The sequence below is a fragment of the Equus przewalskii genome, chromosome X (genome assembly GCF_037783145.1).
Source record: "Equus przewalskii isolate Varuska chromosome X, EquPr2, whole genome shotgun sequence".
NCBI classification, from domain to species: Eukaryota; Metazoa; Chordata; class Mammalia; order Perissodactyla; family Equidae; genus Equus; species Equus przewalskii.
In genome coordinates this window covers 25,115,990-25,143,048 of record NC_091863.1, presented here as the reverse complement: position 1 = coordinate 25,143,048, position 27,059 = coordinate 25,115,990, and the positions used below count along the sequence as shown (strand labels likewise).

At 41.5% G+C, this 27,059-nt stretch overlaps 1 protein-coding gene across 16 annotated transcripts in view; it reads left to right on the top strand.

Annotated features, from left to right (window-relative positions):
- Window positions 1-27,059, top strand: part of DMD (dystrophin) — a 2,264,041-nt gene that overhangs the window by 2,150,908 nt on the left and 86,074 nt on the right. For all 16 annotated transcript variants that reach the window (XM_070604303.1, XM_070604310.1, XM_070604305.1 and 13 more), the window contains 3 exons: window positions 12,061-12,135; window positions 23,742-23,943; window positions 26,175-26,260. In XM_070604303.1, the coding sequence (XP_070460404.1) occupies window positions 12,061-12,135; window positions 23,742-23,943; window positions 26,175-26,260 (363 nt within the window). The remainder of the gene's footprint in view (window positions 1-12,060; window positions 12,136-23,741; window positions 23,944-26,174; window positions 26,261-27,059) is intronic.

Here is a 27,059-nt window from a genome sequence, read left to right as displayed (position 1 = left end):
AGAATCAGACTTGTGAACGTCCCATTCAAAACAAGTGTCTAGTTAGACCCCCTACAGATCTCTTTATGTCTAGAAGAGTGCCTTATCCAATATAAGCCCTCTATTATAAAATTGTTTTTGACATTAACTTAACTGTCAAGCTGTCCCACATCCGTGGCACTACCTGGTAGCAAGGATGGGCAACTGTGTGAGCCAAGATCTCTTTTACTGCTAACTTTTTCTCTATCCCAAGGAGGATTACAAGGGATGGATAACTATTTGGTATTCTGCATGTTGTTGCTTACAGTTTAATTAACCTGTCAGTTAGAAATACTTTTTGCTGCAAGTAACAAAACATCTGACCGGCTATATCTTAACCACATAGAGGTTGATGTTTTTTGTAAAACAAGAAGTCTGGGGACAGTCGAGAGCTGAGGAAGAGTTCCACAATGCCATCAGAGATCTGGGCCTCTGTCTGTTCTGCTGGATCATCTTTAGTGAGTGACATTTGACCTCGTGCTTCCATGATGGCTGCTGCTCCTTGGACTGGAGGGAGAAAGGACCTTCTCCCTCTGAGGCTCTTTCTCTTTGAGTTTGGAAAAGGAGAGCCTTCCCTGCAGATATCTTCTCAAGCACTGATGAGAATTGTGTCCACATGGTGCCCCTGACGGGCTGAGAGAATTGAGATCCTCTAGACTTTGTAGTACAGAAAAACCAAGGAGACTTTGAAAAATGAGCGTTGAGTGAACCAGCCTACAGAGTCTGCCACATTTAAATACAGCTGCGTCATCCGTCTAGATTCTAAGAGTTCTCTTTAGATCACCTTTTTTCTTTCTCCCGTTCTTGGGAAGGTCTTGCTATCTTTATTATGTGTGTTTCAAAAAACGAAGCCCAGGCTCAGGTTGTAAGGCGTGAACAAGAAAATCATTCTAGTATTGTAACTGTGGGCCCTCCAGGACCAGTTCAAGTGACCCCATCTTATCAACAGAGTAATTAAGAGTTGTCTCTCAGGAACTGAGAGTGCCTCCTTGTCCCGTTCAGGCTGGTTGAGACCACCAGCCCATCAACTGGGTCTGTGGAAATGCTCGGTAAGTGGCCTTTTTGATGTCAGAGCTAAAAACTCCACCCTTAGATGGTAACTGCCATTTTGTGAACATGTGTCCTGTGAAGAGCCATAAAGCTTGACTACGCTTGTGCAGATTGTCAGTTACCCCACTTCTCCTTACCTCCAATCGTCTATCTCCACACTCCAGACCGCCCTGCCCTTTATCCCGTAAATGGTACCCCAAGTCCTGGATCAAGGAGACAGATCTGAGGGCACATGCCCCCTGTCTCCTTGCAGATTGATATCACAAAATAAAGCTACATTTCTTTTCCCAAAAGCTGTTCCTGTAATAGTTGGCTTTTTTATGCACATTGGACAAGAGAACCCCAACGTTGTGCAGCAACAGTGATTCACGCCTAGCAGTGAGAAATGATATTATTTGAAGAAAAATCAGATGTAGAATCAATGTCACCAACAGCTTAAAATGGTAAAAGTAGGGAAGTTCCTTTCAGAATCTCATTCAATTCAAACCATTTCTTGAGCACCAACATTTACTGCTCTAGGTGCCAGTGATACCAAGCACAACACAGTCTCTTCAGAAGTCTCCATTTCCTTTTCTTCCTCAAGTATAAGAATGAAAGATAAAGCTTCTTCTAATTAGTTATATCATTCATTTTCCACAGTATTGCTATACATTTTTTAAAGTTTTATTGTACATGGAGTATTTAAATTAATCTTAAATAAGCTTTTGTGGACTAACTTAAAAATTAATCACTGTTGGGCCGGCCCAGTAGCCGAGAGGTTAAGTTTGCATGCTCTGCTTTGGCGGCCCAGGGTTTTGCTGGTTCGAATCCTGGGTGCAGACGTGGTGCTGCTCATCAGGCCATGCTGAGGCGGCATCCCACATGCCACAACTAGAAGGACCCACAACTAAAAATACACAACTTTGTACCGGGGTGGGGGGAGGGGGGGCGGCTTTGAGAGAAAAACGAAAAATAAAATCTTAAAAAAAAAATTAATCGCTGTTTCATAAATAACATGGCTTATATGGAAAATTTTCAGTTCCATTGACCTTAAAAATGTTCATTGGAATACAGCTTACATCGTGTTGGAAACTACTTTTCTGCTTGATATATAAAAATACATGACTATTTGCACCGTGTTTGTGTATGTACATAAGCATGCTCACATAACTAGAGTATTCTATGTGGATATGGCTTGGCACATTACAAACACCCAGGAAACACTTACTGATTTTGTGTGAGTGAATAATTTATCTTTCTGTTTTCCCCAGTATTTTAGAAGCCTGGGTCTTTAACCCCTGAGTCTAGGACACGGTTAGACCCATCATAGATGCTTAGATAAATGTTAACTGATGATTTAAAATGTGTAAGTAATTGTCACTTCATGAAATATAGTCAGTAGACTGATGGTGGTTTTGGTTCTGCCCATCCGTTCTTGTACTGGAAAAGTAAGCGTATTGAGGCAATATTTTTTGGTGGGACAATCATTTAGTTTGAATGCATTTGTGAAAGGTGGAGTCCGAAGAATTAATAGCTGGAAAATTTTTGGAAAACCCAGTAAGAACTGTTTCCGTAGGGTAATTTGAGTGAAAGCCAGATGATAGCTAGTTATAGCTTCCACAGTAAGAGCTTCGACCTGGACACGAAAAAGAGTGAAACTGAAGGGAAAATGTTAAGTTGGGGGGGGGGGGGCGGAAATAAGGGAGTGGTCTGGCTGAGACAAGAATCTAAAAAGAAATGCCTCCTGGGGCCAAACTGGCGGTTTAAATGACTGAAGGTGGCTGGGTGGGAACAGGGGCAGCCTGAAAAGCTTCTGTTAGGGCTAAATGGGCCTCAGCATCCGCTATTGTCATGCAAGAATGTGAGTCTTTAGGTTCTTCCAGAGAAGCAGAACAATGGGAAATCTCTCGATTTTTAGCTATTGGCAAATCATTCAACAATTTAAAAGCCATTATGTGAGCCAAAACTAACCAACCAAACAAAAACAAAAAAACGAGTCTGCAGACCAAATTCAGCCACTTTATGACCTCTGGTCTGTGGTTACCGGATAAATAATTGAAAGAGATCAGAGTTTTGGGAGAAAGATCATATGTTGAAATCTTGGGAGATAAGGATGGAGAAGAAATAAGTAAGCTGAGAAGGTGAAGCCAAAGTAGGAACGGTAGAGTTTAGGAAAATCTGATTTGAGGCATTCTAAAGCTGGAAACAAAGATGAGGCTAGCATTAAAGGAAAGGAAGAAATTTACTGCTGTTTATTTTCATCATTAAAGTAGGTTTTCCACAAATTCCCCCACGGTGAGAAAGGATGGTAGATTTGAAATAGGTAGTGTCGATCATATCGCAAAGAAAGTATGTTTTTCCAATCCAAAAAATAGACACAATTTTTAACAAATGATTTGTGAACTCGGTTATGTGGAAAGCTTCACAAAAGTATAAAAATTAAGGCATTTGATAATATTAAATGTCTCACCTTTATTATAAAAAGCAAAGTTTAATTAAACTGTCTCTGCCCTAGAGAATCTGGGATGTGTGCTCACTTATGAAGAAAGAGAGCGGTAAGATTGCTTAATTAATGAAGTTTAGGATAGAGTTGAAGGAGACTGGGGTAAGTTTATAACTTCAGGTTGTTCTGATAGTTCTGTCAGTAGTTGAGTTGCCCATGTTAGGATTGAGGAAAACAGAAGAGAGCAGCGACTGAAGGTTCTGAGTCAAAGAAAGGGAATCATATCGTTCATCCCAGTAACGAGAGTAGACTGTGGACTACGTCTCTTGTCAAGAGGAAGCCTAGAGAGGAAAGAGCATGGGCTTGATTTGGTGCAGTTATGATTGGTGCATGAAGATGGCGTGAGGATGAGCAGAGATGAGGACCAATTTAGTGACCTTGCTGCTTGAAGTTGCTTCTGATGATAAGGATGGCAAATAAGGACATGCTTAGATAGAAGAGCTTTTTCAATGAGTTGACAGAAGAAGAAAAGGCAGACCAAATAGGGGTTCAGGAATAGGGAATGAAGTTAAGGATTTAATTCTTTCAGTATGCCAACGTGGTGCTTAATTTCTCTGTTTTCACTGCCTTTATCTCACTCCCAAGTTTAGTTGCTCCTGATTGCCCCCATGTCTGGTGCAGCTTCTCCTGAGATTAAACCTCCAGCCTTCTGTCAGGATGAAGCAGGAGGTGGCTGCGATGTTGGCTGCGTGGGGTGGTGGAGAAGGTGTTTAGGGCTCCAAAGACTTGCAACCAATCCTTGTATTTCAGCCACATTACAGCGTTCAAAGGAACCTGGAGCCTCTAATTTCTGAGACTTCTTGCTGTATACGTTGGCGCGCACCATCACCAACTTTCCCCCTCTTTGCCTCATGTTAATTTAGGCTTGGGATTTCTCTGGTGTCCTAAATCAGTTACTGCCAGATCATCTTCCAAGCTTCCGAGATACTGGAGTTCTGGTCTGTTGTCATCTCCTCCCCAGTTTTGTCTCTTTTCTTTTGGGTAGATGTCATTTTTAATTCTTTTTCTGTCCTCCTAGTAGAGTTTCAGGATTAAGGAAAGATGGACGAGTCTGTGCCATCTGCCGTGTTTAACTGGAAGTCCCAAGGCCTAAATCCTTAACATGATATGCAGGGCCCTGCAATGGGCCTGCCCAGGCTTACCTGTCAGGCCTTATCTGGGGCCATTCCTGCTCCTTGCTCTCTGAGATTTCAGCAATATTGGCCTTCTTTGGATTCTTAATGGTCCACGGCTCTTTTCTGCTTAAAAGCCTTTTTTGCACACGCTGCCTTTTATCCTGCCTGTGCTGCTCCTACCACTCTTCACCTGGCTGACTCCTATCACCCTTCAGATCTTTGCTTAAACTTCACTTTCTCAGCGAAGCCTGCCTGGCCTGTGTTTCCCTGTGCGCGCACTCTCACTAAGTGTTGAAAGGCTAGCTGGAAGGGTTATGGATAGTTGGATGTCTTGAAAAAAGCTGTAAACCAGTTTTGCCTAAAGAGTCTTTTAATCATCAGTATTATTTTATATATATATTTTTGGTGGGCAAGATTTTAGAATTAGAGCCCAAACCCTCTGATTTGAAGCTTATATAAGAGGAACATGGTGTAGCAGTGTGGATATTTGGGCCCCAGAAATGGCATTTAAGATACACAGTTCCATCCCCCGCCAAAAAATGTTACATTGGCCATTTGTTACAGAAGCTGCTTTCTCAACAAACCTTTTACCAGAGCAGCTGAACAACAAGAAGCAAAACTAATTTGAATTTCAACTCTTCCATGATAAGTGTTGCTAAGAAGTATGTAGTGAGATTCTGCTGAGGAAGGCCAAGCGAGAGGAGGGAGCCAGAAAGGCCTTGAACGACCCACAGTCGGGATTCTGTGCTATCTTTTTATTTCACAGTTGAACTCAATTTTTTCTTTTTGGTTTATAACCTGTTTCTCTCATCTACGATTCTGAGTCTTCCCCATTTGTGCCACACTGGATGCTTTATTCCTTCTCTTCTTCATTTCTTAGAATCCCAGAGAGTCACTGGTGACAATTAAGTATCACTCTTTCACACCTGGAAACATAACTTGATAGTAATTATAAGTTCACACGGTCGGCTTTCTGGGGTTCATGGAAGGATGAATGTGTAATTCCTATTTCTCTCTGTGTGGGTTTATTTTTTCCCTATTTAACTGAAGCTCTATGTTGATGATGAGATTTTAATGGGTGTAGATTTTAGAAGGCCTCAAATATATCTAAAAAAATTATAGGTCAACTGTAATGTGTTAATGGACCTCTTCTCTCCTGGCTAATTCTTGAAAGATACGTTCCAGAAATCCTACCTGTTCTTGAAGAGTTCTCGATAATGCTACATTATACTCTAAAACTTCTGAAGCCTGGGCATCTTGGCTCAGTTTGCTTTCAAGCCAGACTTGGTTTAAATTACTCAATTTATCTCAAGCCTCATTAAGACCCGTGGTTCTTGTCTGTTCTAGCGAGTTTGAGCTGACAAGAATACTTGCCATGTGGTGAGTCCATTAGAATGCTATAGGAAGAATGAGGCTGGGGAATCAGAGAGATACATTATTATATTTTAAAATCTGCCACCTTCCTATAATAGAAGAGATGTGTTGTGGGGAGACTGCTTTGTTTTGGCTTCTTTGGAAAATTGTTAAAATAGACGTGCAGTAGTAAATTCACATTGTGTGCCCAGCACTGAAGTTGGAACTGCACCCAAAAAAATCATACTTCCTCTAAATTTTATTTTTCTCTCATGATCACCTGAGAGATTTGGGTTAAATTTCTTCTGGGAATTAGAGTTAGTAGGAAGAAACAAAGACAGCAACATTAATTTATCTGTTGGAATAATCTTTAGCCATCCAGCTCTTTCCATTCATTAAGTTTATGAGGTCATTATCATTCTTTCTACCTAACAGATAAACATACTGAAACTTTGGGCCTTTCCAAAGTCTCCACAAGCCATTGGAAGCTGCACGAAAATACTCCTTGTTTTAAATTCTAGACCTCACTTCAGTCATAGGTAGCAGGATTTTTGAAGTATGATTAAAAGGCAGAAACCGGCTGTAAAATTGAAATGAAGGGGCTTGATGTTTTATTTCTATAATATTTTCCAAATTTTCCCATGTCTTTAAAATGCTGAGGTGTTTTTCACTATTTGTGCAAGAGCATGTCTAATGTCTAGATTCGTGACTTGAACTTGATCGGTCAGTCCTCTTTTTCTGGTGAATTTGACACCTTCCACCGCTGCCTTCCACTGAATGAAGGTAAAAATGGTAAAACAGAAATATTTACCAAAGTGAAGAGAAATTCATAGGCTAAACAAAGGGGCAAAGAAATCTATTGTTTTGTGCCTCAAAATAGAAGCCAAATGGACCATCACTTCAGTAGCTGTTGATTCAACTTGAGGGGGTAGTTGGTTTGATATTTGCCCTTTTTCCTTAAGTTTCTAGATTTCTCTATTTTTAAGCTAGAATCAGCCCTGGATAAAATAATTCAAGTCATGAAGAGGAATGTACAGTGCATTTTTATCCTTTCTCCCGGCCGCCATGGAAACATTGTGTAACTCGTTTCTTGGATAGTCTGACTCCTCTTGAGTTCCGGTTGTGAGAGCTAGTGAGTTCATTACAACTTGGAACTTGGATCGGAGTCCTGGAAAGGCAGCTCCCAGGGAAGTTGGAGGCCAGCCTCCCAAGGGGGATGGGGATGGGGAACTTTAGCTTTATTCTGCATGCATACTTTAGCTACAAGGTCAGTTCCAGCCCCAGCCCAGGACAATGTCACATTGTCCACAGCTGTACTGCATCTTGAAGTTTTTGTGTGCATCCTACACGCTTTCACAAGGCAGAGACTTAGCTCTTCCAGCTGTAAACCAGAGGGAGTGGTGCTGCAGATTCCTAGCAACACATGCAGACTCAAACAACACAGATGGTTAACTCTCTTGAGTAAGACTTTTAAGGCACCAGAACTCCCTTGAAATTCACTGATGGTTACTGGCTATAAATTTGTATGGCTTCTGTTGCATTGTGATGAAGACCTGACACTTTCCCTGCTACTTTCTTTTGGTATTCCTGAATCACTCATGGAGAACTGGTTGGATCATGGTGCATAGAAATCTGGTGGCAGAAGGCTTTTTCCCTGCAGTGGGTTGAGGGTATGCAGAAAAGGTGTCAGGGAGGATTAACTTGAGGCAGAATGTGCCGTAGTTAGAAGGATTTGGAAGGGAAGAAGTTTGAACTGCTTTAGGGAGGCTGAGAGCACTGCTAGAGCAGGAGTGTTCCAGATGCTTGTCTCTGATAGTATTCCACACTGAACCACGCCCTGAGAGAGTCAGATCATCCTTGCCTCTCCCACTTGATCTCTAGCTCATAGGATTTGCCAATTCTTGATATGAACTGTGAGATTTGGATGGCGCTTCTGACCTCATTTTAGACCATTTGTTCTGAATTCTGAATAGAACCAGGAAAATGGGAAAGGGAGGTAGAATTGGGGTCTCAAGAGAGGGATCTTAGTTTCATGAAAGATGGAAAATAGTAGGAAACTAGACCAATGAGTTAAGAGGCAATTGAAACGGAGGATGAGAAAGAAAGGGAAAAGGAAGAGCAAGAAAAGTGATCTATGCTTGACTAGAAGTGCATATCCGTGTCTCTACGTTGCTTAGTTTATAAAGAGCCAAAGGGACTCTTTTCTGAGTGTGTGTGAAGGAACTCTGCCCTAGCAAGTATAGGGACTGGTGAGTGGTTGTACTGGTGATTGTCGTGGCGAATGGTGTTAAACCAATATGGAGGGGAGGACAAGAATTAGTTTCTCGTGAGTTAGTGCCACAAGATAACTGATAACCCTGAGTTGGCTGAGATCACCCAAAAAGATAAGCAATGATGACTGGGGAAGAGAGACAAAGGAAGAACTACGACTCCTGTGGGGGAGACAGAATGAAGGACAGTCAGAGGGACCCAGATAAATCAAGATCTAGTCATCAGAGAACAAGGTCCAGGGAAAAGTTAATTCATTTCGAGGAGAAAGAATCTGTACCTGTAGCCTTTCAAGACGCTTTTAGATACTTTAAATTTATTGAATACCTTTTATTGGCGTTCACCATAAACGAGAGGCCTACAAATATATCCCAGAGGTGAGTTTTTGGTCTAATTGACTCTAATATTCGTTAAATAATCTCCTAAAAGCCCACAAAATGGAATGTAGAAGGATAGAAAAACAAAAGACAACACAGGTCTTTGTACAGAGTTTACACTTGAACTTTAACAACATGGAACCAGAAACTATTAAAAGGCACAATGAAAGGCTCTATTATACTTGAAGGTTCCTATGAATCACCTGGGGCTCATGTTAACATGTTGATTCTGCTTCACAGATCTGGGTGGGGCCTGAGAGTCTACATTGCTAACAAGCTCCAAAGAGATGCTGATGCTGTTGGTCCTTGAATCACAGTTTGGGTAACAAGGACCCACACAGGTTCTCTTTGGTAGGTGTTGGTGGCCATGCGTGCTCAGACACAGTTTGAAGGCTGCCTTCTGATCTACATCTTGGCTACCAGTTTATCACGAAAGCATGTCTCAGAGCAAGCTCTGTCACAGGGGAACATTTATTAGCCACAGGGCACAAAACAATCCTAAGCCTGTGCCGAAGGCACAATGAAGTCACAGCTCTGTCTTGAGTGCTTGGCTTGAGAGGCTGGCGATCCACACCTCTAACACAGTGGTTCTCAAAGTGTGCCCCGGATCGGCAGCATCAGCGTCACCTGGAAGGATCCTTGTTAGAGATGCAGATTCTCAGGGCTTCCCCAGACCTACAGAATTAGAAAATCTGGGAATGGGGCCTGGGAATCTGTATGTTTAACCAGCCCTCCAGGTGATGTACGCTCACGTTTGAGAACCATTGCTCTAACAGCAAGATTCCATCAACCATCTAGTTGAATTCAGGCAACCAAGAATCCAATGAGCCATAGCTGGATATTTTGCAATCTACCCTAGGGCACCATTTCGAAAGGTGGAAGGCCTGCTAGATTCTTCTCACGCCCTGTAGTGTGAGGGCGGGGAGTGTTTCTAAACCTTTTCCCTCAGTCCTGATATTTTTCAAACCACTAGTATCACCAATGTGAGACCATCTAACGTTAATTAGGATAATTAATGAAACCTCTGGTGTAATAGGAGCTAAATATAGCTGAGGCACTTACAGTGGCCGCCTCTGGAGTGAGGCGTTTTGATTAATTGCTAGCTAACCACCCCTGGAGTGTGCATTCCTGATTAAGACAACTGACCGCCTCTGCAGTGTAGCTTAAGCTAACACACGCATACATCATATTGTACTGTCCATGTGAGGGTTTTTTTTTAAGTCTTACCACCTCCTTTATTAAGGCATAATTTAAACGCACTAAAATGTATCCATTTTAAGTGTACAGTTTGAGTTTTGACAAATCTATACACTCATGTAACCTCTATACCCATCGATATATAACATTTCAGTCACCAAAAGAATACCCTTGTGGGGGGCCGGCCCCGTGGCCGAGTGGTTGGGTTCGCACCCTCTGCTTGGGTGGCCTAGGGTTTCGCCAGTTCAAATCCTGGGCGCAGACATGGCAGTGCTCATTGGGCCGTACTGGGGTGGTATCCCACATGCCACAGCTAGAAGGACCCACAACTGAGAATACACAGCTATGTACCGGGGGTCTTGGGAGAAAAAGGAAAAAAATTTTTAAAAATCTTAAAAAAAAAAAAAATAGCCTTGTGTTCTTTGTGGTTACCCAGCCCCTACCCCACTCCAGGCTACCATCTATCTGCCTTCTCTTGCTATAGGTGAGATTTGCCTGTTCTAGAATTTCATATGAATGGACTCAAACAGTATTTACTCTTTATGTCTGGCTTCTTTTACCCAGCATAATGTTTTTCAGATCAATTTGCATTGTTGCTTTATCAGTAGTTAGTTCCTTTTTCATTGCAGAGTAGTATCCCATTGGACGACTATTCTATAATTTATTTATTCATTCTCCTATTGGTTTGTTTCCAGTTTTGGGCTATTACGGATAAAGCTACTATGGACATTCACTTATACATCTTTTTGTGTGGACATGTTTTTATTTCCTTTGGGTAAATATCTAGGAGTAGAATATTTGGATCATAAGATAGATGTATGTTTAATTTCCTAAGAAACTGCTAAATTGGCTTTCCAAAGAGGTCGTTCTATTTTTCACTCCCACCAGCAGTGTATGTGAGTTCCAGTTGCTCTGCATCCTCATCAGCATTTAGTATCGTCAGTCTTTTTGATTTTTACACTGAATATTTTAAAGTCAATTACAGGCATTGTTTTTCTTCCCCCTAATTTCAATTCAGGTTTTTATGTTTGTTCTCTGCAAAGGCCATAAAGCTAAGAGTGTTGACCCAAGTGACTTGGATATGGGTTAAATTATTTCCCTTTACTAACCCCCAGTTAGAATTGATTTTGTGGGTGCCATGTAATTATGGCAGTTAGCCATGTTTGCCAGTGTGTTGTTTTCTTTCTTTCATTCATTTGTTCGTTTAGTCATTCAGTCTGTCAGTCAGTCCCCGAGCTGTATTAGACCTGCTTTTTTAGAGAGCAGTCGTATATTATGTCGCTGGGAAATCTGACAGAAGTAGGCGACAGTGTACTTGCCTTCAAGGAGCTTTTTGGAGCTGAGTTCCTGAAACAGAAATACACAGAAATGCTAGAAAAGAAATACAGCCCAGTGTATTTCAAGGCTTCCACAGACTTGGGCAAGGGCATCTGATCTACGTAGAACTTTCTGATAGGTAGGATGAGGTGCGACTTGATGGACAGGTGACTATAGAAACCACGGTAGCAGAAATTGTTGAGTTGTTAATCTGTGCTGAATGTTAGAATGATTGCACCTTAGCATATAAAGCCAAATGTTTACTTTAATCTCAGTTGTATTTTAAAATATGTCTCACAGACATACACATATGTTCAGTAAGAAATACTCAAAATGTTAACAGGGTGTATCTTTGGGTAATGGGGTTATGGATGATTTGTTGACTGATTTTATATTTTCCTTTGATTTCTAAGTTTTCCACAGTGAGCATGTTTAACTTTGATAATCAGAAAAAAATGTTACATTGCAACTTGATTGTTTGCTATGGTTTCATAGCTATTTCACTAATATTGTCCCTGTTCTCTTTAATCTTGTGTAGCAAAGATTCACTACAATAGAACCAAGATTACAGTCTAGAAAATAAACCGTCTCTCTTTTTTTTCCGCTTTGGGAGCAAGAACTACACGAACGCCCTGCAGGCTACGCCACTGTAGTCCTTCATGGAACTTAGCTTTCCTGATTGTCAGAAAACAAAAAGACGTTTTTTTTCTTTCCCCTCATTGACAGAATTTCACCTCCCGAAACTTGGGGCATAAACAAGAGATTTTTTTCTCCCAGCCTATGTTTGTTGTTGTTGTAGCTGTTGGCAAATCGTTGGGAGGTTTTGTCCATGCTTTCTTGATGAACTAACAAATGATCTTTGTTTTCCCTCTTTTTTCTTCAGCTGACCTGAATAATGTCAGGTTCTCAGCTTATAGGACTGCCATGAAACTCCGAAGACTGCAGAAGGCCCTTTGCTGTAAGTATTCACCAGTGCTCGAAATACTTGATAGTTATTCTTTGCTTAAAAAAAAGTGGGTCGAGGTTATTTTCATTTGGAGAGTGGAGAAATAGCTGTCACCAGCCCAGCTGTAACATAGAATTCATTTTTTAAAAGTATCTTTGGCCTAATGTTCACCTAGACTATTTTGTTAGATTGTTTAGAATCATTCCTGTCACCATTCCTCAGCTACTGATGTTGAATTGATAAGATATTGGCAATTTTTATTTTCCAGCTAATGGCATAGGCATCCAGCATTATCTTTATGAAACTTGAATGATCTCCTCCTATTCTACCTTTTTTCTTCTTCTTACGAAATGTATTTAGTATTTGAAGGGTTGGTATTAGATTGCCTTATCCAAACCAAAGTTCACAGATGTGTGTTGTTTTTTAGCTCGAATGCTCATGTTCAGATAAATGCTGTGACAGAAGCAAGATGACAAGATTGTTCTTCTGCTTTTGCTAAACTTCATACATCAGTGGGAAAATCCTGAAGTGTCATACAGCTCTATCTTTTCCTCAGATAGTTTATATAGCTATCTGTATCAGCAAAGTGAATTATAGTATAATATTGTTTGAGCGCCCATGTACATTGATGTCATGACCATGAAACAGACAGGCACAGTCCCTACCCTGATGGAACTTACAGTCTAATGAGGGAGATACAGGGTGTCCATAAGTCTGGAGACAGATTAATGCACATAAGATCATCAAGAACGTCTACAATCTGTGAAAAATAAAGTGATATTGTCTCTATTTCCAGGCTTGATGGGCGCCCTGAGGAAAAGTAAAGAGTAAATTTCAAAGGCATGTATTTAGTCATGTAACGGTGGAAGAATGAGGTAACAGCTAGCTGTTGTGAGGTTCGGAGAAGGTTTGCTTGAAGAGGTGATATCTAAGCTACATGAGTTCAGAAGGGTAAGCAGAGCTCACTCCAGGAAGTGTTCTTGTCAGACGGAATAGCACGTGCTGAGGCATGGTGTCCAGAGGCGCATTCACGAACTGAAAATACTTTCACGTGGCTAAAGCACGGAGTTCCACGGAGGGGTTCTGGTGAACTATTTGCCTGGAGAGAGAAGTTGGAAGCAGATTGTGAAAGGCTTTTTAAACTTAAGTGAAGAATTTAGAGGTCAGTGGGGAGCCACGCAGGGGGTCGACATGATGGCCTTGTCGTTTAGAAAGATCATTCTGGCTAAGGAATAAAGCGTGGATTTGGGGGGTGGGGGTGAGTGGGTTGTGTAACTGATGGGAGAGAGACTTGCTGAGCAGTTTCAGTAATCTAAACCAGCAACATGGTGGCCTGAATTGGCAGAGTAGGAATGGAAAGAAGTAGAGAATTGAGAAATACTAATGCGGTGGAATTGACAGGCCTTAGCAATTAATTTGATTTGCTGGGTGAGGGGGAATCAAGGAAGATGCTTAGGTGCTTGGCTCGGGTGAAAGGTGGACTTGCCCGGTAGAGTTGGACATAAAGCTCTGGTGCTCAGGAGAAATATACAAATAATATTTAGGAATCATGAGCATGGAGATGCTCAGGGAGAGTATAGAGTGAGAAGAGTATTTAAGACAGACTATGAACAATATACAGAAGAAACTGCAGAGGAATGGCCAGAGGGGGAGAAGGAGAATACCAGGAGGTTATAGTGCCGCATACCGCGTGGGAAGAAAGAAGAGGGGCCTGCCTCTAGGGTCAGATGTTGCCGGGAGGTCAAGATGGAGTTGGCGAAAGAGCCCGTTGGGTTTAGTGACAAGGAGGTCCTTACGAACTTTGGTGACATTTTAGAGGCACGGTGGACATGCTAAAGTGGGCTTAAAAGTAAAGCAAAAGTGGGAATGTGAAGATGGTTGGCATGGACAGTTCGTAGAGAAATTGAGTTGTGAAAGGGATGGTAGTTAGCTGGAAGGGGCTGAGGAATTAATGAACTGGACATACACATAAGTTGAGAGACACTTGAGTCTGTTTAATGAATATGAGAAGAAGAGAGGACAAGATTGAAATTATTGGCACAAGAGGAGATAATAAAACAAATGTGAGTTCTCAGAGGATGGGGTAGGTAATCCAGAACCCGAGAGAAGGAAGGGGCACCTCTCTTCCACTGTAACGGGTAGAGCTGAGGAAACGATCTGTGCAGGGCCAGGGAACTAAGGAGACCTGTTGGCAGGAAGGTGAGGGGTGCCCATGTAGAGGTTTCTGTTTTCTGTGTGAAGGTGGAGAGTTCCTGTGCTGCAATTAACAGCGGAAGGTGAGGAAGTTGAGGTTGGGCTTATCTTTGTGGAGAACGAGAGAGAGGGCTAATTTGAGAATCAGCATTATGGAGCCCAGAGTTGGCTGAGTATACTACAGCAGCACCAATCTGCGGGGCCGCAGTATTTCTCCAGGCGCACCCACCAGTCAGGAGCTGAATGGCTCTGTCCCCGGGCAGGCAGAGGACAGCTGGGCAAGAGAAGTGAGGATTTGGTCAACAGAGTGGTTAAGTAGTTAAAGTGATGCCTGTCAAGTCTGTGTTGGGTAGGAGAAGCTGTGAATTCAGGTGGAAGTTGGTCGTTAGGAGGTAGGAGGATCAAGAGGCTAACTATCCAGGGAGGTAGAGGAAGTAACTGGAAGGCCGAGAAGCTATGGTCAGAGAGTAGCATAGCTAAACATTATTTCAGAATTGGAACAGGTCCGGGTGATTTGGTCTAGGAGTTGACCAGTTGAGTGGGTGGCAGAGGTGGTGTAGATGTGAATCTCCGTGAAGATGAAATAGGAAGTTAAGGAACTGAGAGGCTAGAGTGACGCGTGAGTCATCCATGCCAATGTTGAAATCATCCAGAACTGGGGCCAGGACTGGGGAAGAGAGAAGCACTGTGAACCCTGGCTGCCAGGTCTTCAGGAATGAAGGCGTCTGACCAGGGGGTCTGCAGAGGGTAGCAGTAAGATGGACAAGGAGCGTTGCTGGCATGTGGTTTTGTACACGGAGATGGAGAAGAAACATCCTAGCAGTGGAATTCTTTGGAAGGAAAGAGTAGGCTTCTCCTCTTCATCTTGGTCTCTCCGATGCTTAGCACAAAGCCTGGCACAGAAAGAGTTTAATATGTTTTCGTGGAATGAAGGTAGGAATGAAAGTAAATTAAGGCCTGCATTTCCTTATAGCTTACAGTGTAAAGCTATCGTTTTTCAGTTATATAGCTGCCAAGTTTAAGTGCTTTTTAAAGGGCTCCCCAGGCCTAGCATTTCCTTAGGGACGTGTTAATGTACCAGAGCTGGAAAGAGGCAGTTTGGAGTGGGGGCCGAGGCAGAGGGCTGGATGGAGAGTCTTCTGCCTCTTGTTCTTCTCCTGGCCCTGCCCCATCCCACAGATACTACTTTGCATTGGTAAAGGGGTAATTATGACCTAGTTATTGTAAAGGGCTATAGTATATAGTATATTCCTGTGAGATCCTAAGAGTTCAAAAGAGAGAATCAGCTGTTCCAGGTTATCCTTTGAAAAAGCCTAGAAATAGACGAGATGGAAAACCTTATAATGACCATCCCTTTCCATAATGTTCCTTTAGACTTTGGGTTTAGGCATTATTCACTTCTTCTGTTAGAAAATTATTCTATTCAAAAATGTGTCTCATTTTCTATCATTTCAATTGATATTAAAATTTCCAATAAACGTTGGGAAAATTGGGGAATTTGATATTATAAAAAATGTTGGCCATTTGAGGTTGTAATCTTGTAATAAAGTTAAGCTCTGAATGTAGAATGTGGAATTTCCACTTTTAAGCAGATTTGAAATTCTCAGCACTTCCTTTCTGAGCATGACTTTTCTCATATTTGGAAAAGATTTAGGTATAGCAAAATTAGGGTGTATTTATCTAAATTAAGTACTGCATTGTCGAGAATGGTAGGAGGGTTCCATGTGTAGTATGAATATAGAATGAAGAGTTCACCAATCCTTTTATTATTGAAAACATGTGTGGTCACATTACTTCACTGTTCGGTGGATGATATAAGAATTTCCTCTTAATTTTATATTTGCTTAGGTTTATCTTCCGGCCTTTCTGTCATTTCTGTGCCTGCAAAGCCATGATAAAGAGCTATTGTCTGTGGTGCAGGCAAATAAAACTTGTCCTGGTTAGCTTTTCCAACCGAAGGTCACTTCCACTCACTCTTACTTTAATGAAAATTAATGATGTTATCTCCATGATTTCCTGATGCCAGTGAAGAGTTTGAATTGCAGATGCCTTAGAAAATATGCAGAGCTACCACTATTTAGCTCTTGGTCTTATTTTTTTCACTTCACTATCAAAGCTTCAATATTGCGGAAACCTGAATAATGCAATTTTATCCACTATAGAGAATTTGCTATTTAAGTTGAGAGCATCGCCATTGGCCTATAATGTCCCCAGTTTGTAATCGGTTTAATGTTGCATGACTCTATACTGCCTTTCAGCGCATTGTGAATGAAAATGAAGCTCGACAGAAAAGCAGAGACAAAGAGAAAATCTTGGTGAGAAGGATTTATGAGGTGGTTCATATGGCTGATCCTCCATTGAAAGTTATGAAGAAGAGAATCTAAGCTTTTTCTTTCTCCTTCTGTAGTTCGGATGGCATGCTATAGATGTATGGCTTCTAACATTAAAAATATAGCCACCTTCTAAGAGCAGAAATAAAAATGCGCTTAACAAAGCACGTGTATTTAGTTTATTAGTGTGTGGTGGGTTGGAGAGAGCCCAAACCATAGGGCTAAATATACTGCAGTTGATAAATGTGACAAATATTCTGCAAACAAGAAATAGAGAACAATGTGCTTCTGTTCAGCAATGAAATCACCCAGTAGAGAGATTTGGTACAGACTGGCGTTGTCTGAATAAAGGCACGGCTGCTGGACTCACCCTCACCATGACCGACCAGGTGAACAGTATGCTCCTTTCTTGGTAAATGCACCTCACCTTTTGAGTGTGGCATTAGAAAGGGTTCGGTGCTAAAGAAGACTCCCAGGACCCACAGTAACACGGCTCACAAGTCTACAGTCTCTTGCAGGAAAAGACTACAATAAGGGCAACAGCCTTAAAGTCAGGCTATGCATCCATGGTCACAGGCTGCCTCACCCAGCAAGGGCGGCCCGAGAGGCCAGGGTAACTATTTCGTCACTCTGCCACAAAAATCTGCTTTTCCCATATGCTATGTATTATTTTTCACTTAGCTTAGTGGCCAGGTCTCTGTTATTTCAGAATGCAAAATAGCTTGAGGACAGAGCCAAACTGATTTTCTCAGCTCACATGGTTTGACAGATACTGATGCTCAAAGAGAGGCGTCTTGCAACAGGACCCATGTCTCTCCCAGGGGAAGCACTGTAGTCCTGTTTGAAATTTGTCCACTACTCCTGAGTTGCACACTAGGGAAAGGATGGCTGGCCCTCAGTCATGGTGCTGAAGCTGTTAAGGAGCACCTTGTTGGTTCCATTCTCCAGTTAGCATTGGTTCCATTTCCAGTTATCATTCTGGGAGGCTTGCCGTCCTTATCCTTCTTCCTGGCATTGGATGCCCTCAAAGTGCTCCCTTTGCACTGGGAGGTCTTTTCCATCAGTTTATCTTTTCTCATTCAGAGCAAATTTGACCTGCCCAGCTATTCCTTGCCCAACTCCCAATTCTCCTAAGGTTCTTTTATTTCAAGTGGTCCCACGCTCTTTGGTCCACCAGACGTGTTGTTGCATTTGGTACTAACATCTTTACTATTCCTAGGAGATAAATTTGAGATGCAAAATGTTGGGTCACCCAGGCTAACATCATCTGAATAGTAGTCACTTCTAAATGGACGTTGGTGTGGGCATGCCACAGAAGTTTCTATAACCGTCCACATCACATTTCTAGCTTTTCAATCTCAGGGAAGTAGGCCCAGCCAATTAAACTTAATTCTTCCTCAATGATCCAAGTGTTCCATTTGTTCCTCCACCCATTTGTGGCTTTCCTCACACAATAACGGGGCAAATAACCACTTTTTCTACACATAATATTGTGACTGATGAGACATATAGCATATAAACTTTCTGCCGTATAGCCAATACCTTTCTTAAACCTTCATCATCATAGTTAATGGCCACACAATGCTCATTCAGATTATTATAAATCAGGGGTCTCTAGATTTGACTGGGTAAATATTCCCGCAGGGTACTTTTCAACACAGGCCCTTAATGACAGATAGATATATCCTGTAAGACAAGAACCAGAAGACATAGCCACTTTAATATTGGTCCGTGGAGTCATAGTTGCAGTCAGAACTCTCATCTCTTCATCCAGTGTGCTCAGTAGATTGGCTCGCTGTCCTCTTCACTTCTTGGCTCTTTAAAAGGACATCTGAGTCATAGCTGAGGGAGTATATTATTCTCTTATTTTAAGCCTCTTTCTAGGCATCAACATTATGTTAGATTTTCCCTTTTTAAAACCCATTTGGTGGCTTTCTTCCCTTTGACAACAATCTTGCCTTTCTTCCTCATCATTAATTTTAATCCAGACCTCTGCCCACACAAGAAGTATGTCCTTTGGGTTCAGCCACTGGGCTGGTCCATATTTAGCTGGTGGCAAGAGACGACATGCCAGGACTTCGGCTTCAGTCTCTTCCCAATGGTAAAGGGTCAGATGGGAACAGTACAGAAGAAAGGTATTATCTTGTCCTCTAGGCAACAAAACATTTGCGACAGCCCCCGCTGGGCGAGGTGTGGGGAAGGAGTAATCCATTCCATCAATCCCTGTGGAATTCTTGCACTTATGTTTCAACTAATAGCCATAATATCTTGTCTTGGAATATTACCAGCCTTTGAGACTCTTAATTGTCGCCCCAGTCCAAGGACTACTGGGTATGGCATGGAAGAAGAAAACTGTGGCGCAGTAGGGAACACCTGTAAATTCCCCACTTGAATTATCTTTTTAATTGTAATTGGTCTCACAGATGTAGCCCATTTATCAAAAGTGACAGTTGCCCAGGTTCCTTTGGCTGGAACTCCACCTGCAGGCCAGAGAGGGTGAAGCTCAGCCGAAGGAGATCCTGAACTCAGCTTTGCTGATGCAACCAAGGAACTGAATTTTTAGCAGTCCTGCCATCAGTTTGCAATTCCCTTCTAATCCATTTTCTTAGCTCCTGAAGTTCAGGTTCTACCATTTCCAGATGCTGCTAGAACGTTGTATTATTGATAACCAATTTCAAAGCGTGTGCTACTTCAAACCAGGGGTAGCTTGGCAACCAGCAATGGTTCATTTTCATCTCTTTTATCAGAATCACCTTTTTATCTTTTGAAATAATACCTTAGCCATATTTTTGGCTAAGGATGAATTGGAGGTCTTCTAAAGAATCTCACTTCTGACACTGATTGCACTGGCCATGGCAGTTAGGGCTCAGTTGCTAAAGAAGACTCACAGAACCCAAATGACAGTTCTTAGAAATCTACAGTTCATTACAGGAAAAGGCTACAATATACCAAAAAACATTAAAATGAGGTTCTGCGTCACACCCACAGGCTGCCTCAGGGCATAGGGTCCAAGAGCCCAGGTGCTGGCCCCAAGTGCTCTCTCTCTGTAAGGGCCGTACCAGGATGCACTTTCTCTCAGACCAGGAACCACCGATGTGAGCACAAGCCACATCCTTGGAAACCAAGGAGCGTAATTGGAGTCTTAGCCAGGTTTCCTTAGAGCCTGCTGGTATCCTGGGCATATTCTTCCTACGTAGCCAGTCCCAAACCCAGTGGCCTCCACGGGTCTCACTGAGATCGGGTAAAAATGGCCAGCGTTACTGCTAGCAATAAAGAATAGTGATAACATGTAACCATGGCTACACATCAACACAGTAAGTCGCTTCTTTTCATTGCATTGATCTAGGCTCTGCATTGTATAGCTATTTTAGCAGAACATCTCATGCCAATTCCAGAACCTCTAGAATTAACCCTTGCAGCACAGATAACGACATCAAAGCACACTGACTTTCTTGCTGGGCAAAGATTTGCTTGGAAAGTCCTTCAGTGTGAAGCGGAAGCTGCCGATAGAATGGCCCGATGTCACCGACAGCCTCCTCTTCCCACAGCCGCCTTCTGCTGCCTGGGCAAAAAAAAAGTCAGCAAACACATAGCAGTTATCCCATCACGACGCCCTCTGGCTCTGTCTGCGCTAATTAGGTGAAGGATTATTTCTATATTAACACAGTATCCAGATTGACCCATGGGATGAGCTTGGGGTTGTGTGGGCACCATGGGACTTGTATTCTCACCAATGTTTTGGTGTTTCTTTTTTCTCCGACTATTACTACTAGTAGGGAATGAGGAATGATTTTTTTTTTTCTGTGAAGTCTATTAGGACACTTTCTGCCATCCACCTTTCTGCTTTTCGGTATGTACCTCCGTGAGGAACTGGAAAACCTGGGTGTCCTGCCATAACACCCGCAGCAAGTCTTATCTCTGGTCTCAGTTTTCTCAACTGCAAAATGATTCTGAAGGTGCTTTCTAGTTCTTAGAGCCTATGATTCTGTAAAAGACCAAAAAGAAAATTGCCTCAGCTCCTCCCTTGTGGCATATGTAGAAAGGAATAGAGGAATAGAGTTAGCATTTGGACCTAGAATGTTGAGAGGATGATTACAGACATCCAGAGCCTCAGGTACCATTAATGGGATCCTTGTGCTTCAGTCCCACTCTCTCATCCCCCACCTTTATTTTTTGTTTTTTCTGCACAGCAAAGAGCATCCTGGAGAGCCAGTCATTTTTGTTCTGTCCCCACCCTCTCTCACCCCCACAGCCCTCATGCAGGAGGGTCCTCACCAAATGGTCCCTATTCTTCCATGGTTTCAAAACCTAGAGCATCCTCTACTGTAAAAATACTTTTTGAAAGAGAGGGTATATTAGGACATACTTGGGTTTTTCTATAACTTTAAAATGTATTTCCTAGTGAATACACTAACGCATGGAGATATTTTTTTTTAATGGAAATTCCTAGCCTGAGGTGAAAGGATAGTTTCACAGAATTGCGTCTGCCAGTTGCTTGTTGAGGCTTCTAGAAACAGCTAATCATTATGTTTAATGTTTCATCAAAAAAATCTCAATGTGTTCTTTAAGATGCTCCTTTTTGAACAGTTAAGTGTATGTCTGTGTGGCAATGAAATTGTCCCTATTGATTTTCTCATGTTTTTCAAGTCCATAGTATCAGCCATGTATACCTAAATAGAAGTCTTTTAAAAATTGTTCCCTGAAAGTGGAATTCGGTTTGATATGTTTGTATTGAGAAATGTGCTGTCCCATCTTCTGTGGTAGATCGTTCTTGTGTTTAACCATACCCGGTTTTAGCAGAGTACACCACACAGTATTTCTCCCCTAACTGTGTCATCATCTGCTCCTGTTATTTCAGAGCAATTGCTTTGCTTCCGTCTGGAGCTATTTATACTCCAAATTTTCTGTTTTGTGTGTTACACATTCACCTGTACAGAGATCAGGATAGACCCGATAAAAAGGAATTCGTGCAATTTTGCTGTTGGTTGCTTTGTTTCCATCACACCAGTAAATTAGACTCCAAATACAAAAGGGAGTCTAAAAATTCTCACTTGTTAGTTCTTATATCCTTGGATATTAAGCAAAATATTTGTAATGATTAAGGCAGAGTAACACAAAGAAAATAATAGAGAAACTGCAAACCGCCTGTAGCTTCCTTTAGTGTATAAACATGTTGGGAATATTGGTCTTTGGAAGAAATCCATTCCTCTCTTCCGCTAATGGGAATGGTGTGCTGTGTTTCTAAATGTTCTCACTGCCTGCGTCTAGAAGGGTGTCCTCGGAGGAAGTCAAGCACACAGAAGAGAGAATGGAAGTTTGAGTCTCATGTCCCTGAACCTCTCTCCAGTCTCCCACGCAGTCCCTGCTCGGCCTTCCCCTCCTCGTGCCTGTTTGCATTGTTGTTTTTTTAATTCGTTATTCTTTTCCCTACCTGTCTCCCTCTCAGATCAAGTTACGTACCTTTCTGCTGCTTTAAACAAAGTCTCGGCTCCCATGTAAAGAGGTTATTTCTTAATCTTGAGAGTGTTTTTAAGCAAAAGGAGTGGGGTCTTTGCTTTCGTAGGATGAGGGCTCGTCCAGGGTGGCACAGAGCTTTACTCCCTAGGATGAAAGGATGAAAGATAAAGAAAAAACCGCCTGCTTCCACCACCAGGTCTCCTTCATGCTTTTTTAAAAGAGAAAAACATGCGCTACATAGGCATTAACATACATAGGTATTAATCACTATTTTTGTGGGTATTTTCCATTAACATTTAATTAGAACTAGCTGCAAATAACAAGTAAAGTACATGAAAGCCTTCAATTTGTGTGTTTAGTATTGGACAAGCTGTTCACCGACTGGGATGGCCCACGTTTATCTGCGGTTACATTTATAATTGTCTTGCCCCCTCCCCCTAGATGTGTGAGAGATTTCCTTAATTACTATTGATTCTTTCTCTCGAAGGACTGAGAGTTCAGACGAGAGCTTAGGTGTATCAGGTGTTATAAAAGCCATGTTGTTGCATTTGCAATTTGGCTAATAAATTGGCTTTAGAGAAAAGCGTCTCTCCATGACACTTGGGAATAAAGCTTGCAATTTGCTGATGTTGGACAAGGTTGAGGTTGCACTTTTGTTGCATTTTTGTCTTTCGGTATGTGATTAAATACCGCCTCAGACCAAGGGATTCCTCCCCACTCCTATCTTATGAAGTTCTTAGAGGACTTGAAAAGTCCATTATAAAATACAATTTGAAGGTAAAAGGAGAAGTCAGTGAGCCTCGGTCTGAAAACTGGATAGATTATGCCGTTACTGTAGTTTTTCTACAGAAAATTTTAGTGACGTTGATTGTTTTTTTTTTCCTAATGTTAAGGTAGCAGAGAGATTGTGAGGTGACTGATATTTCAAGGAGAAAAAGGCTTAATGATTATAAATGCATAGCTGGAAATGGAGTTTACACAACCCTAACCACACAGATTAATCAAACTGACCTTGTCTGATACTAATTCTGTCATGCGCCGCATAACAATGTTTCAGTCAATGACAGACAGACCGCATGTACAACGGTGGTCCCTTAAGATTAGTCCTAATAGCCTTCGTTTGTAGTAGGCTACCATCTAGGTTTGTGTGAGTACACCCTATGATGTTCACACAACAACAAAATCACCTAACGATGCGTTTCTCAGAAGGTAGCCCCGTCATTAAGTGACGCATGACTGTACAAGAAAGTATTATCAGGAACTCGTAGGAAATCTCTAGTAAAACAGGTTTTTTCTGATTCAAGTGGAAATGACCCCGTTCACATAGAACATTACAGGTACCCTTAACTCTCAAATATTCCCCAAGACTTCAGGAATGGGAACTGTCTCTTTGCTCACATCTTCACTCAATGCCAGGGACATCTGAGAACATGCTTAGATCCTGAATACGCGTCAGATCATCAAATTTAGAGCTGAGGGATGAAAACAAAACACTTTCAAGAGGGGAGGGTTCGGGTCTGGTGTTTACTAAAGGGTACGAGCCAGCCCTACCAAGATTCTCAAAGGAAAAGGAAGAGTAGTGAAAAGAGGATTTTTTTCCCCTTGGAATCACTTGTGGTTTTAATGTGGCTTTTGCAGTGGATCTCTTGAGCCTGTCAGCTGCGTGCGATGCCCTGGACCAGCACAACCTCAAACAAAATGACCAGCCCATGGATATCCTGCAGATCATTAATTGTTTGACCACTATTTATGATCGCCTGGAGCAAGAGCACAGCAATCTGGTCAACGTCCCTCTCTGCGTGGATATGTGTCTCAATTGGCTGCTGAACGTTTATGACACGTACGTATGGCAAGCTTTTTTCAGACTCTGCCAGAGGAGGCTTAGTTTACAGAATGGTGACGGTGTAATTAGCATCACAACAGGGCCCCAGTCTAGAAATATGGGCCTCAGGATGAAAGTTTCGTGAAGCTGTGTGACCTAATGTTGTCCCTGTGATAAATCGTTTCTGCATTTATTGGAGCTGAAAAATATTTTGATAAGCTGGGAGGTAGAGCTAGAAGGTAGATTGCTCTCAGATTAGAAAATAAACACCCTGGGATGTTCATTTTTCAAATCGGAGAGTGAGTCAACGCGTAGCCATTGGTTCTTTCCCTTTCTTGCCTGTGTATTTTGGCTTTCTCCGTCTACTTTGGGGGGCTCCCTCTCCCTGGCGGAAATGGATGCGTTCCTCGAGATGTCGGCATACCTATCACCAGATCTGAGAAGTGTTAGACGATACTCAGAAGATTTTGGGGGAAGACTATGAATTGATAAGCCAAACAAAATGAAAACGAGCCCTTAACGCTGCCAATTCAGCTCCTCAAAGTGAGGAGGTTTCTTTTGAACAATGTTTTGTGAAGTTTCACTTTGGTCCCTCCATTCATCACTCTCTCTTAGAGAGCACTCATTCATTTCTTCGGAATTGCACACAGGAGAGAGCCCCATTTCTAATTTTTGTCTTGAACTTAATGAAGACAGTTGAGGAAGCGAGCAGAAGGAGTTAGTCTTAATTTTGACTGAATTCTTCTTAGACCTCAAAATTCTTACATGCCTTGTTTCACGTGTCAACAAGAACGTAGCCCCATTTGGAAGTCTGGGAAAGCTTTCCGAAAGGAGTTGCGTGTCAACTCTTTTGCCTTTGTTGTAGACATCTCCCACCTGCTGGATTAAAATATATACCTTTTTTGCTTTGTTATTTTGATAAAGTATTGCTTTTTAAATTCCAAGATCACCTGGCTATTGCAATCTGATAATTATCTACCAAGCCTTTGAACACATTGGGTTTTAATTGTGGGTTGGGTTACACCTACATTTGCTTGGGTAAGTGTTTGTATTTAGGTCTTTCCTCAAGTATATTTTGGTACCATTTTCTTTGCAGGTGACGTATGAATGGATTCTAAGTCTATATCTTCCCTTCCAGTTGCCTGAAAATTATTTGGGGGCAATTTTAACTCCTGGAGGACCTGGTTTACTATATGAAGTCTATTTGTTAAACTCTGATTTGCCTTTTTTGGAGAAAGAAGAGATAACATCTTCTAGTGACAGTAATTTTGTTAATGCATTAAGATCCAGGATTTCTGTTTGACTAAGAGATTTAGTAACTTGTACCAGTTGAAAGTTGAGCATATTGTTCACCAAAAATAACCACAATGGGGACCAGTCCTTTGCAATTTCTAAGTGCTAGGTGGGAGAATTATTCTAAAATCTTTTTTTTTTTTAACAGACTTCTAGGGTTCAGTTGCTTTCCGTAACAAATAAAAGCTGAAAATTATTGAAAGACGTTTGCTACCAAATGAAAAAATTTTTTTTTATTTTTAATCTTTTCCCATGGATAAAATGAACTTGTTAATAAATTTGTTATGCTGATATATGCTTATTTCAGCTTTAAATGTAATAAAAGTGAAAGCGCACTTATATTAAAACACTGATACAGCAGTAGGTTATTTTTAAATTGCCCTTTAAGATCATCTATTTGAATGCTCTCTAATAGAGTGTATCATTTCTCTTATGGAGATAAACATTCATATTTTATATTATGTGTCATATGGCCTGAAGTGATTCATTTTCTTCTCAATAAGGGGCAATCTGATGGAAATCTACGAGTCTTGAAGAGAGCAGAGCAGTTAGTTGCTGGCAGTTTTTTTGGCTTCAATAGCCAAAGTACGTAATTTCCTTCAGTAACCAAAATAGCTTAGTGCAGAATATTAATTCTTCCACTTACCAACTTAAACCCAGGTGACTCTCTGTGGATGAATAGGAGGATATTTTTTCCTATTTTATGTAGAGCAACTCTTAGACTTCAAGTAAGGGCTTTGCAGAATTGAAAACTTGCTAAATGTTCATTGGTCAAATTTCCATCGCATTCTACGTCATCAGCCAAGTAGATAAGGAACTCAGACAAGTTCTTAACAATCTTAATAAAACAGTGGTCAATAGAGTTCTCATATGCAAGGATTTTTTCTTAAACTGAGAAAGGTTTACCATCTGGTAAAGTGTCACTAATTATTTTCTGCTTTGATTATTTGTAATAGGGGACGAACGGGGAGGATCCGGGTCCTGTCTTTTAAAACTGGCATCATTTCTCTGTGTAAAGCACATTTGGAAGACAAGTACAGATGTAAGTCACGGGTGTGAACTCTGTATCCTTTTATTAACGTTGGCTAATTACCGCAGTCCTGGACGGGCAGTGACATAGTGTTCTTAATTGTCAGCAGATTCTCCGTGTAAGATGCAGAACTGCTTTTAGAGTGTCATAAAACTTGGTTTGTGCTGTGCCCTGTCAAACATTACATTGCAGGTATTTAAATAGAGAATGAGGATTAACTTCTCCAGTTCAAGTGTTCTTTTACATTACCTTGACTCTGTCTGAATAAAACACATGTTCCTAAAGGATCAAGTCTGATTTCCTAACCCCTTTGTGTAAGGCAGAAAAAAAAAAATAAAGGTTTAATCCGTGCGCTTGCCTCCTCTTTGGAGTCTTTTTTTAAAGAGTCCTATCTAGCATTCACCTTCAGGAAACATTGTTTATTTTATGATCATCTTACTGCAGGTTGTACTGACATTTCCAATTCTGTGACATGGTTAACTTTATTATTGGAGAGACAGCTTGCCATTTCTTACAGGGTAAATAGCACCTTATAGAATTTCCTTTTGATTGACCGTTGGGTTCTTCTGCTTAAAATTTGTAAATCCCAAATTAAAAGCAAATGCTATAGAAGTGATGGTTGAGATGAGTAACCATTCATTCCCACTGTGAAGGGCTGTACGTATTTCCCCCTTAAGTGCTTATAAGAAATCTTTTCAGTAGGAATGTTAAACAAACCTAGTCTGTCTTGTCTGTTCTCTTTTTGCCTAAGGCCTAGCCTCTCAGGGATGAGGCAATGTGCTGAGCTTAAGGAAGGGCAGGAGGTAAAAGA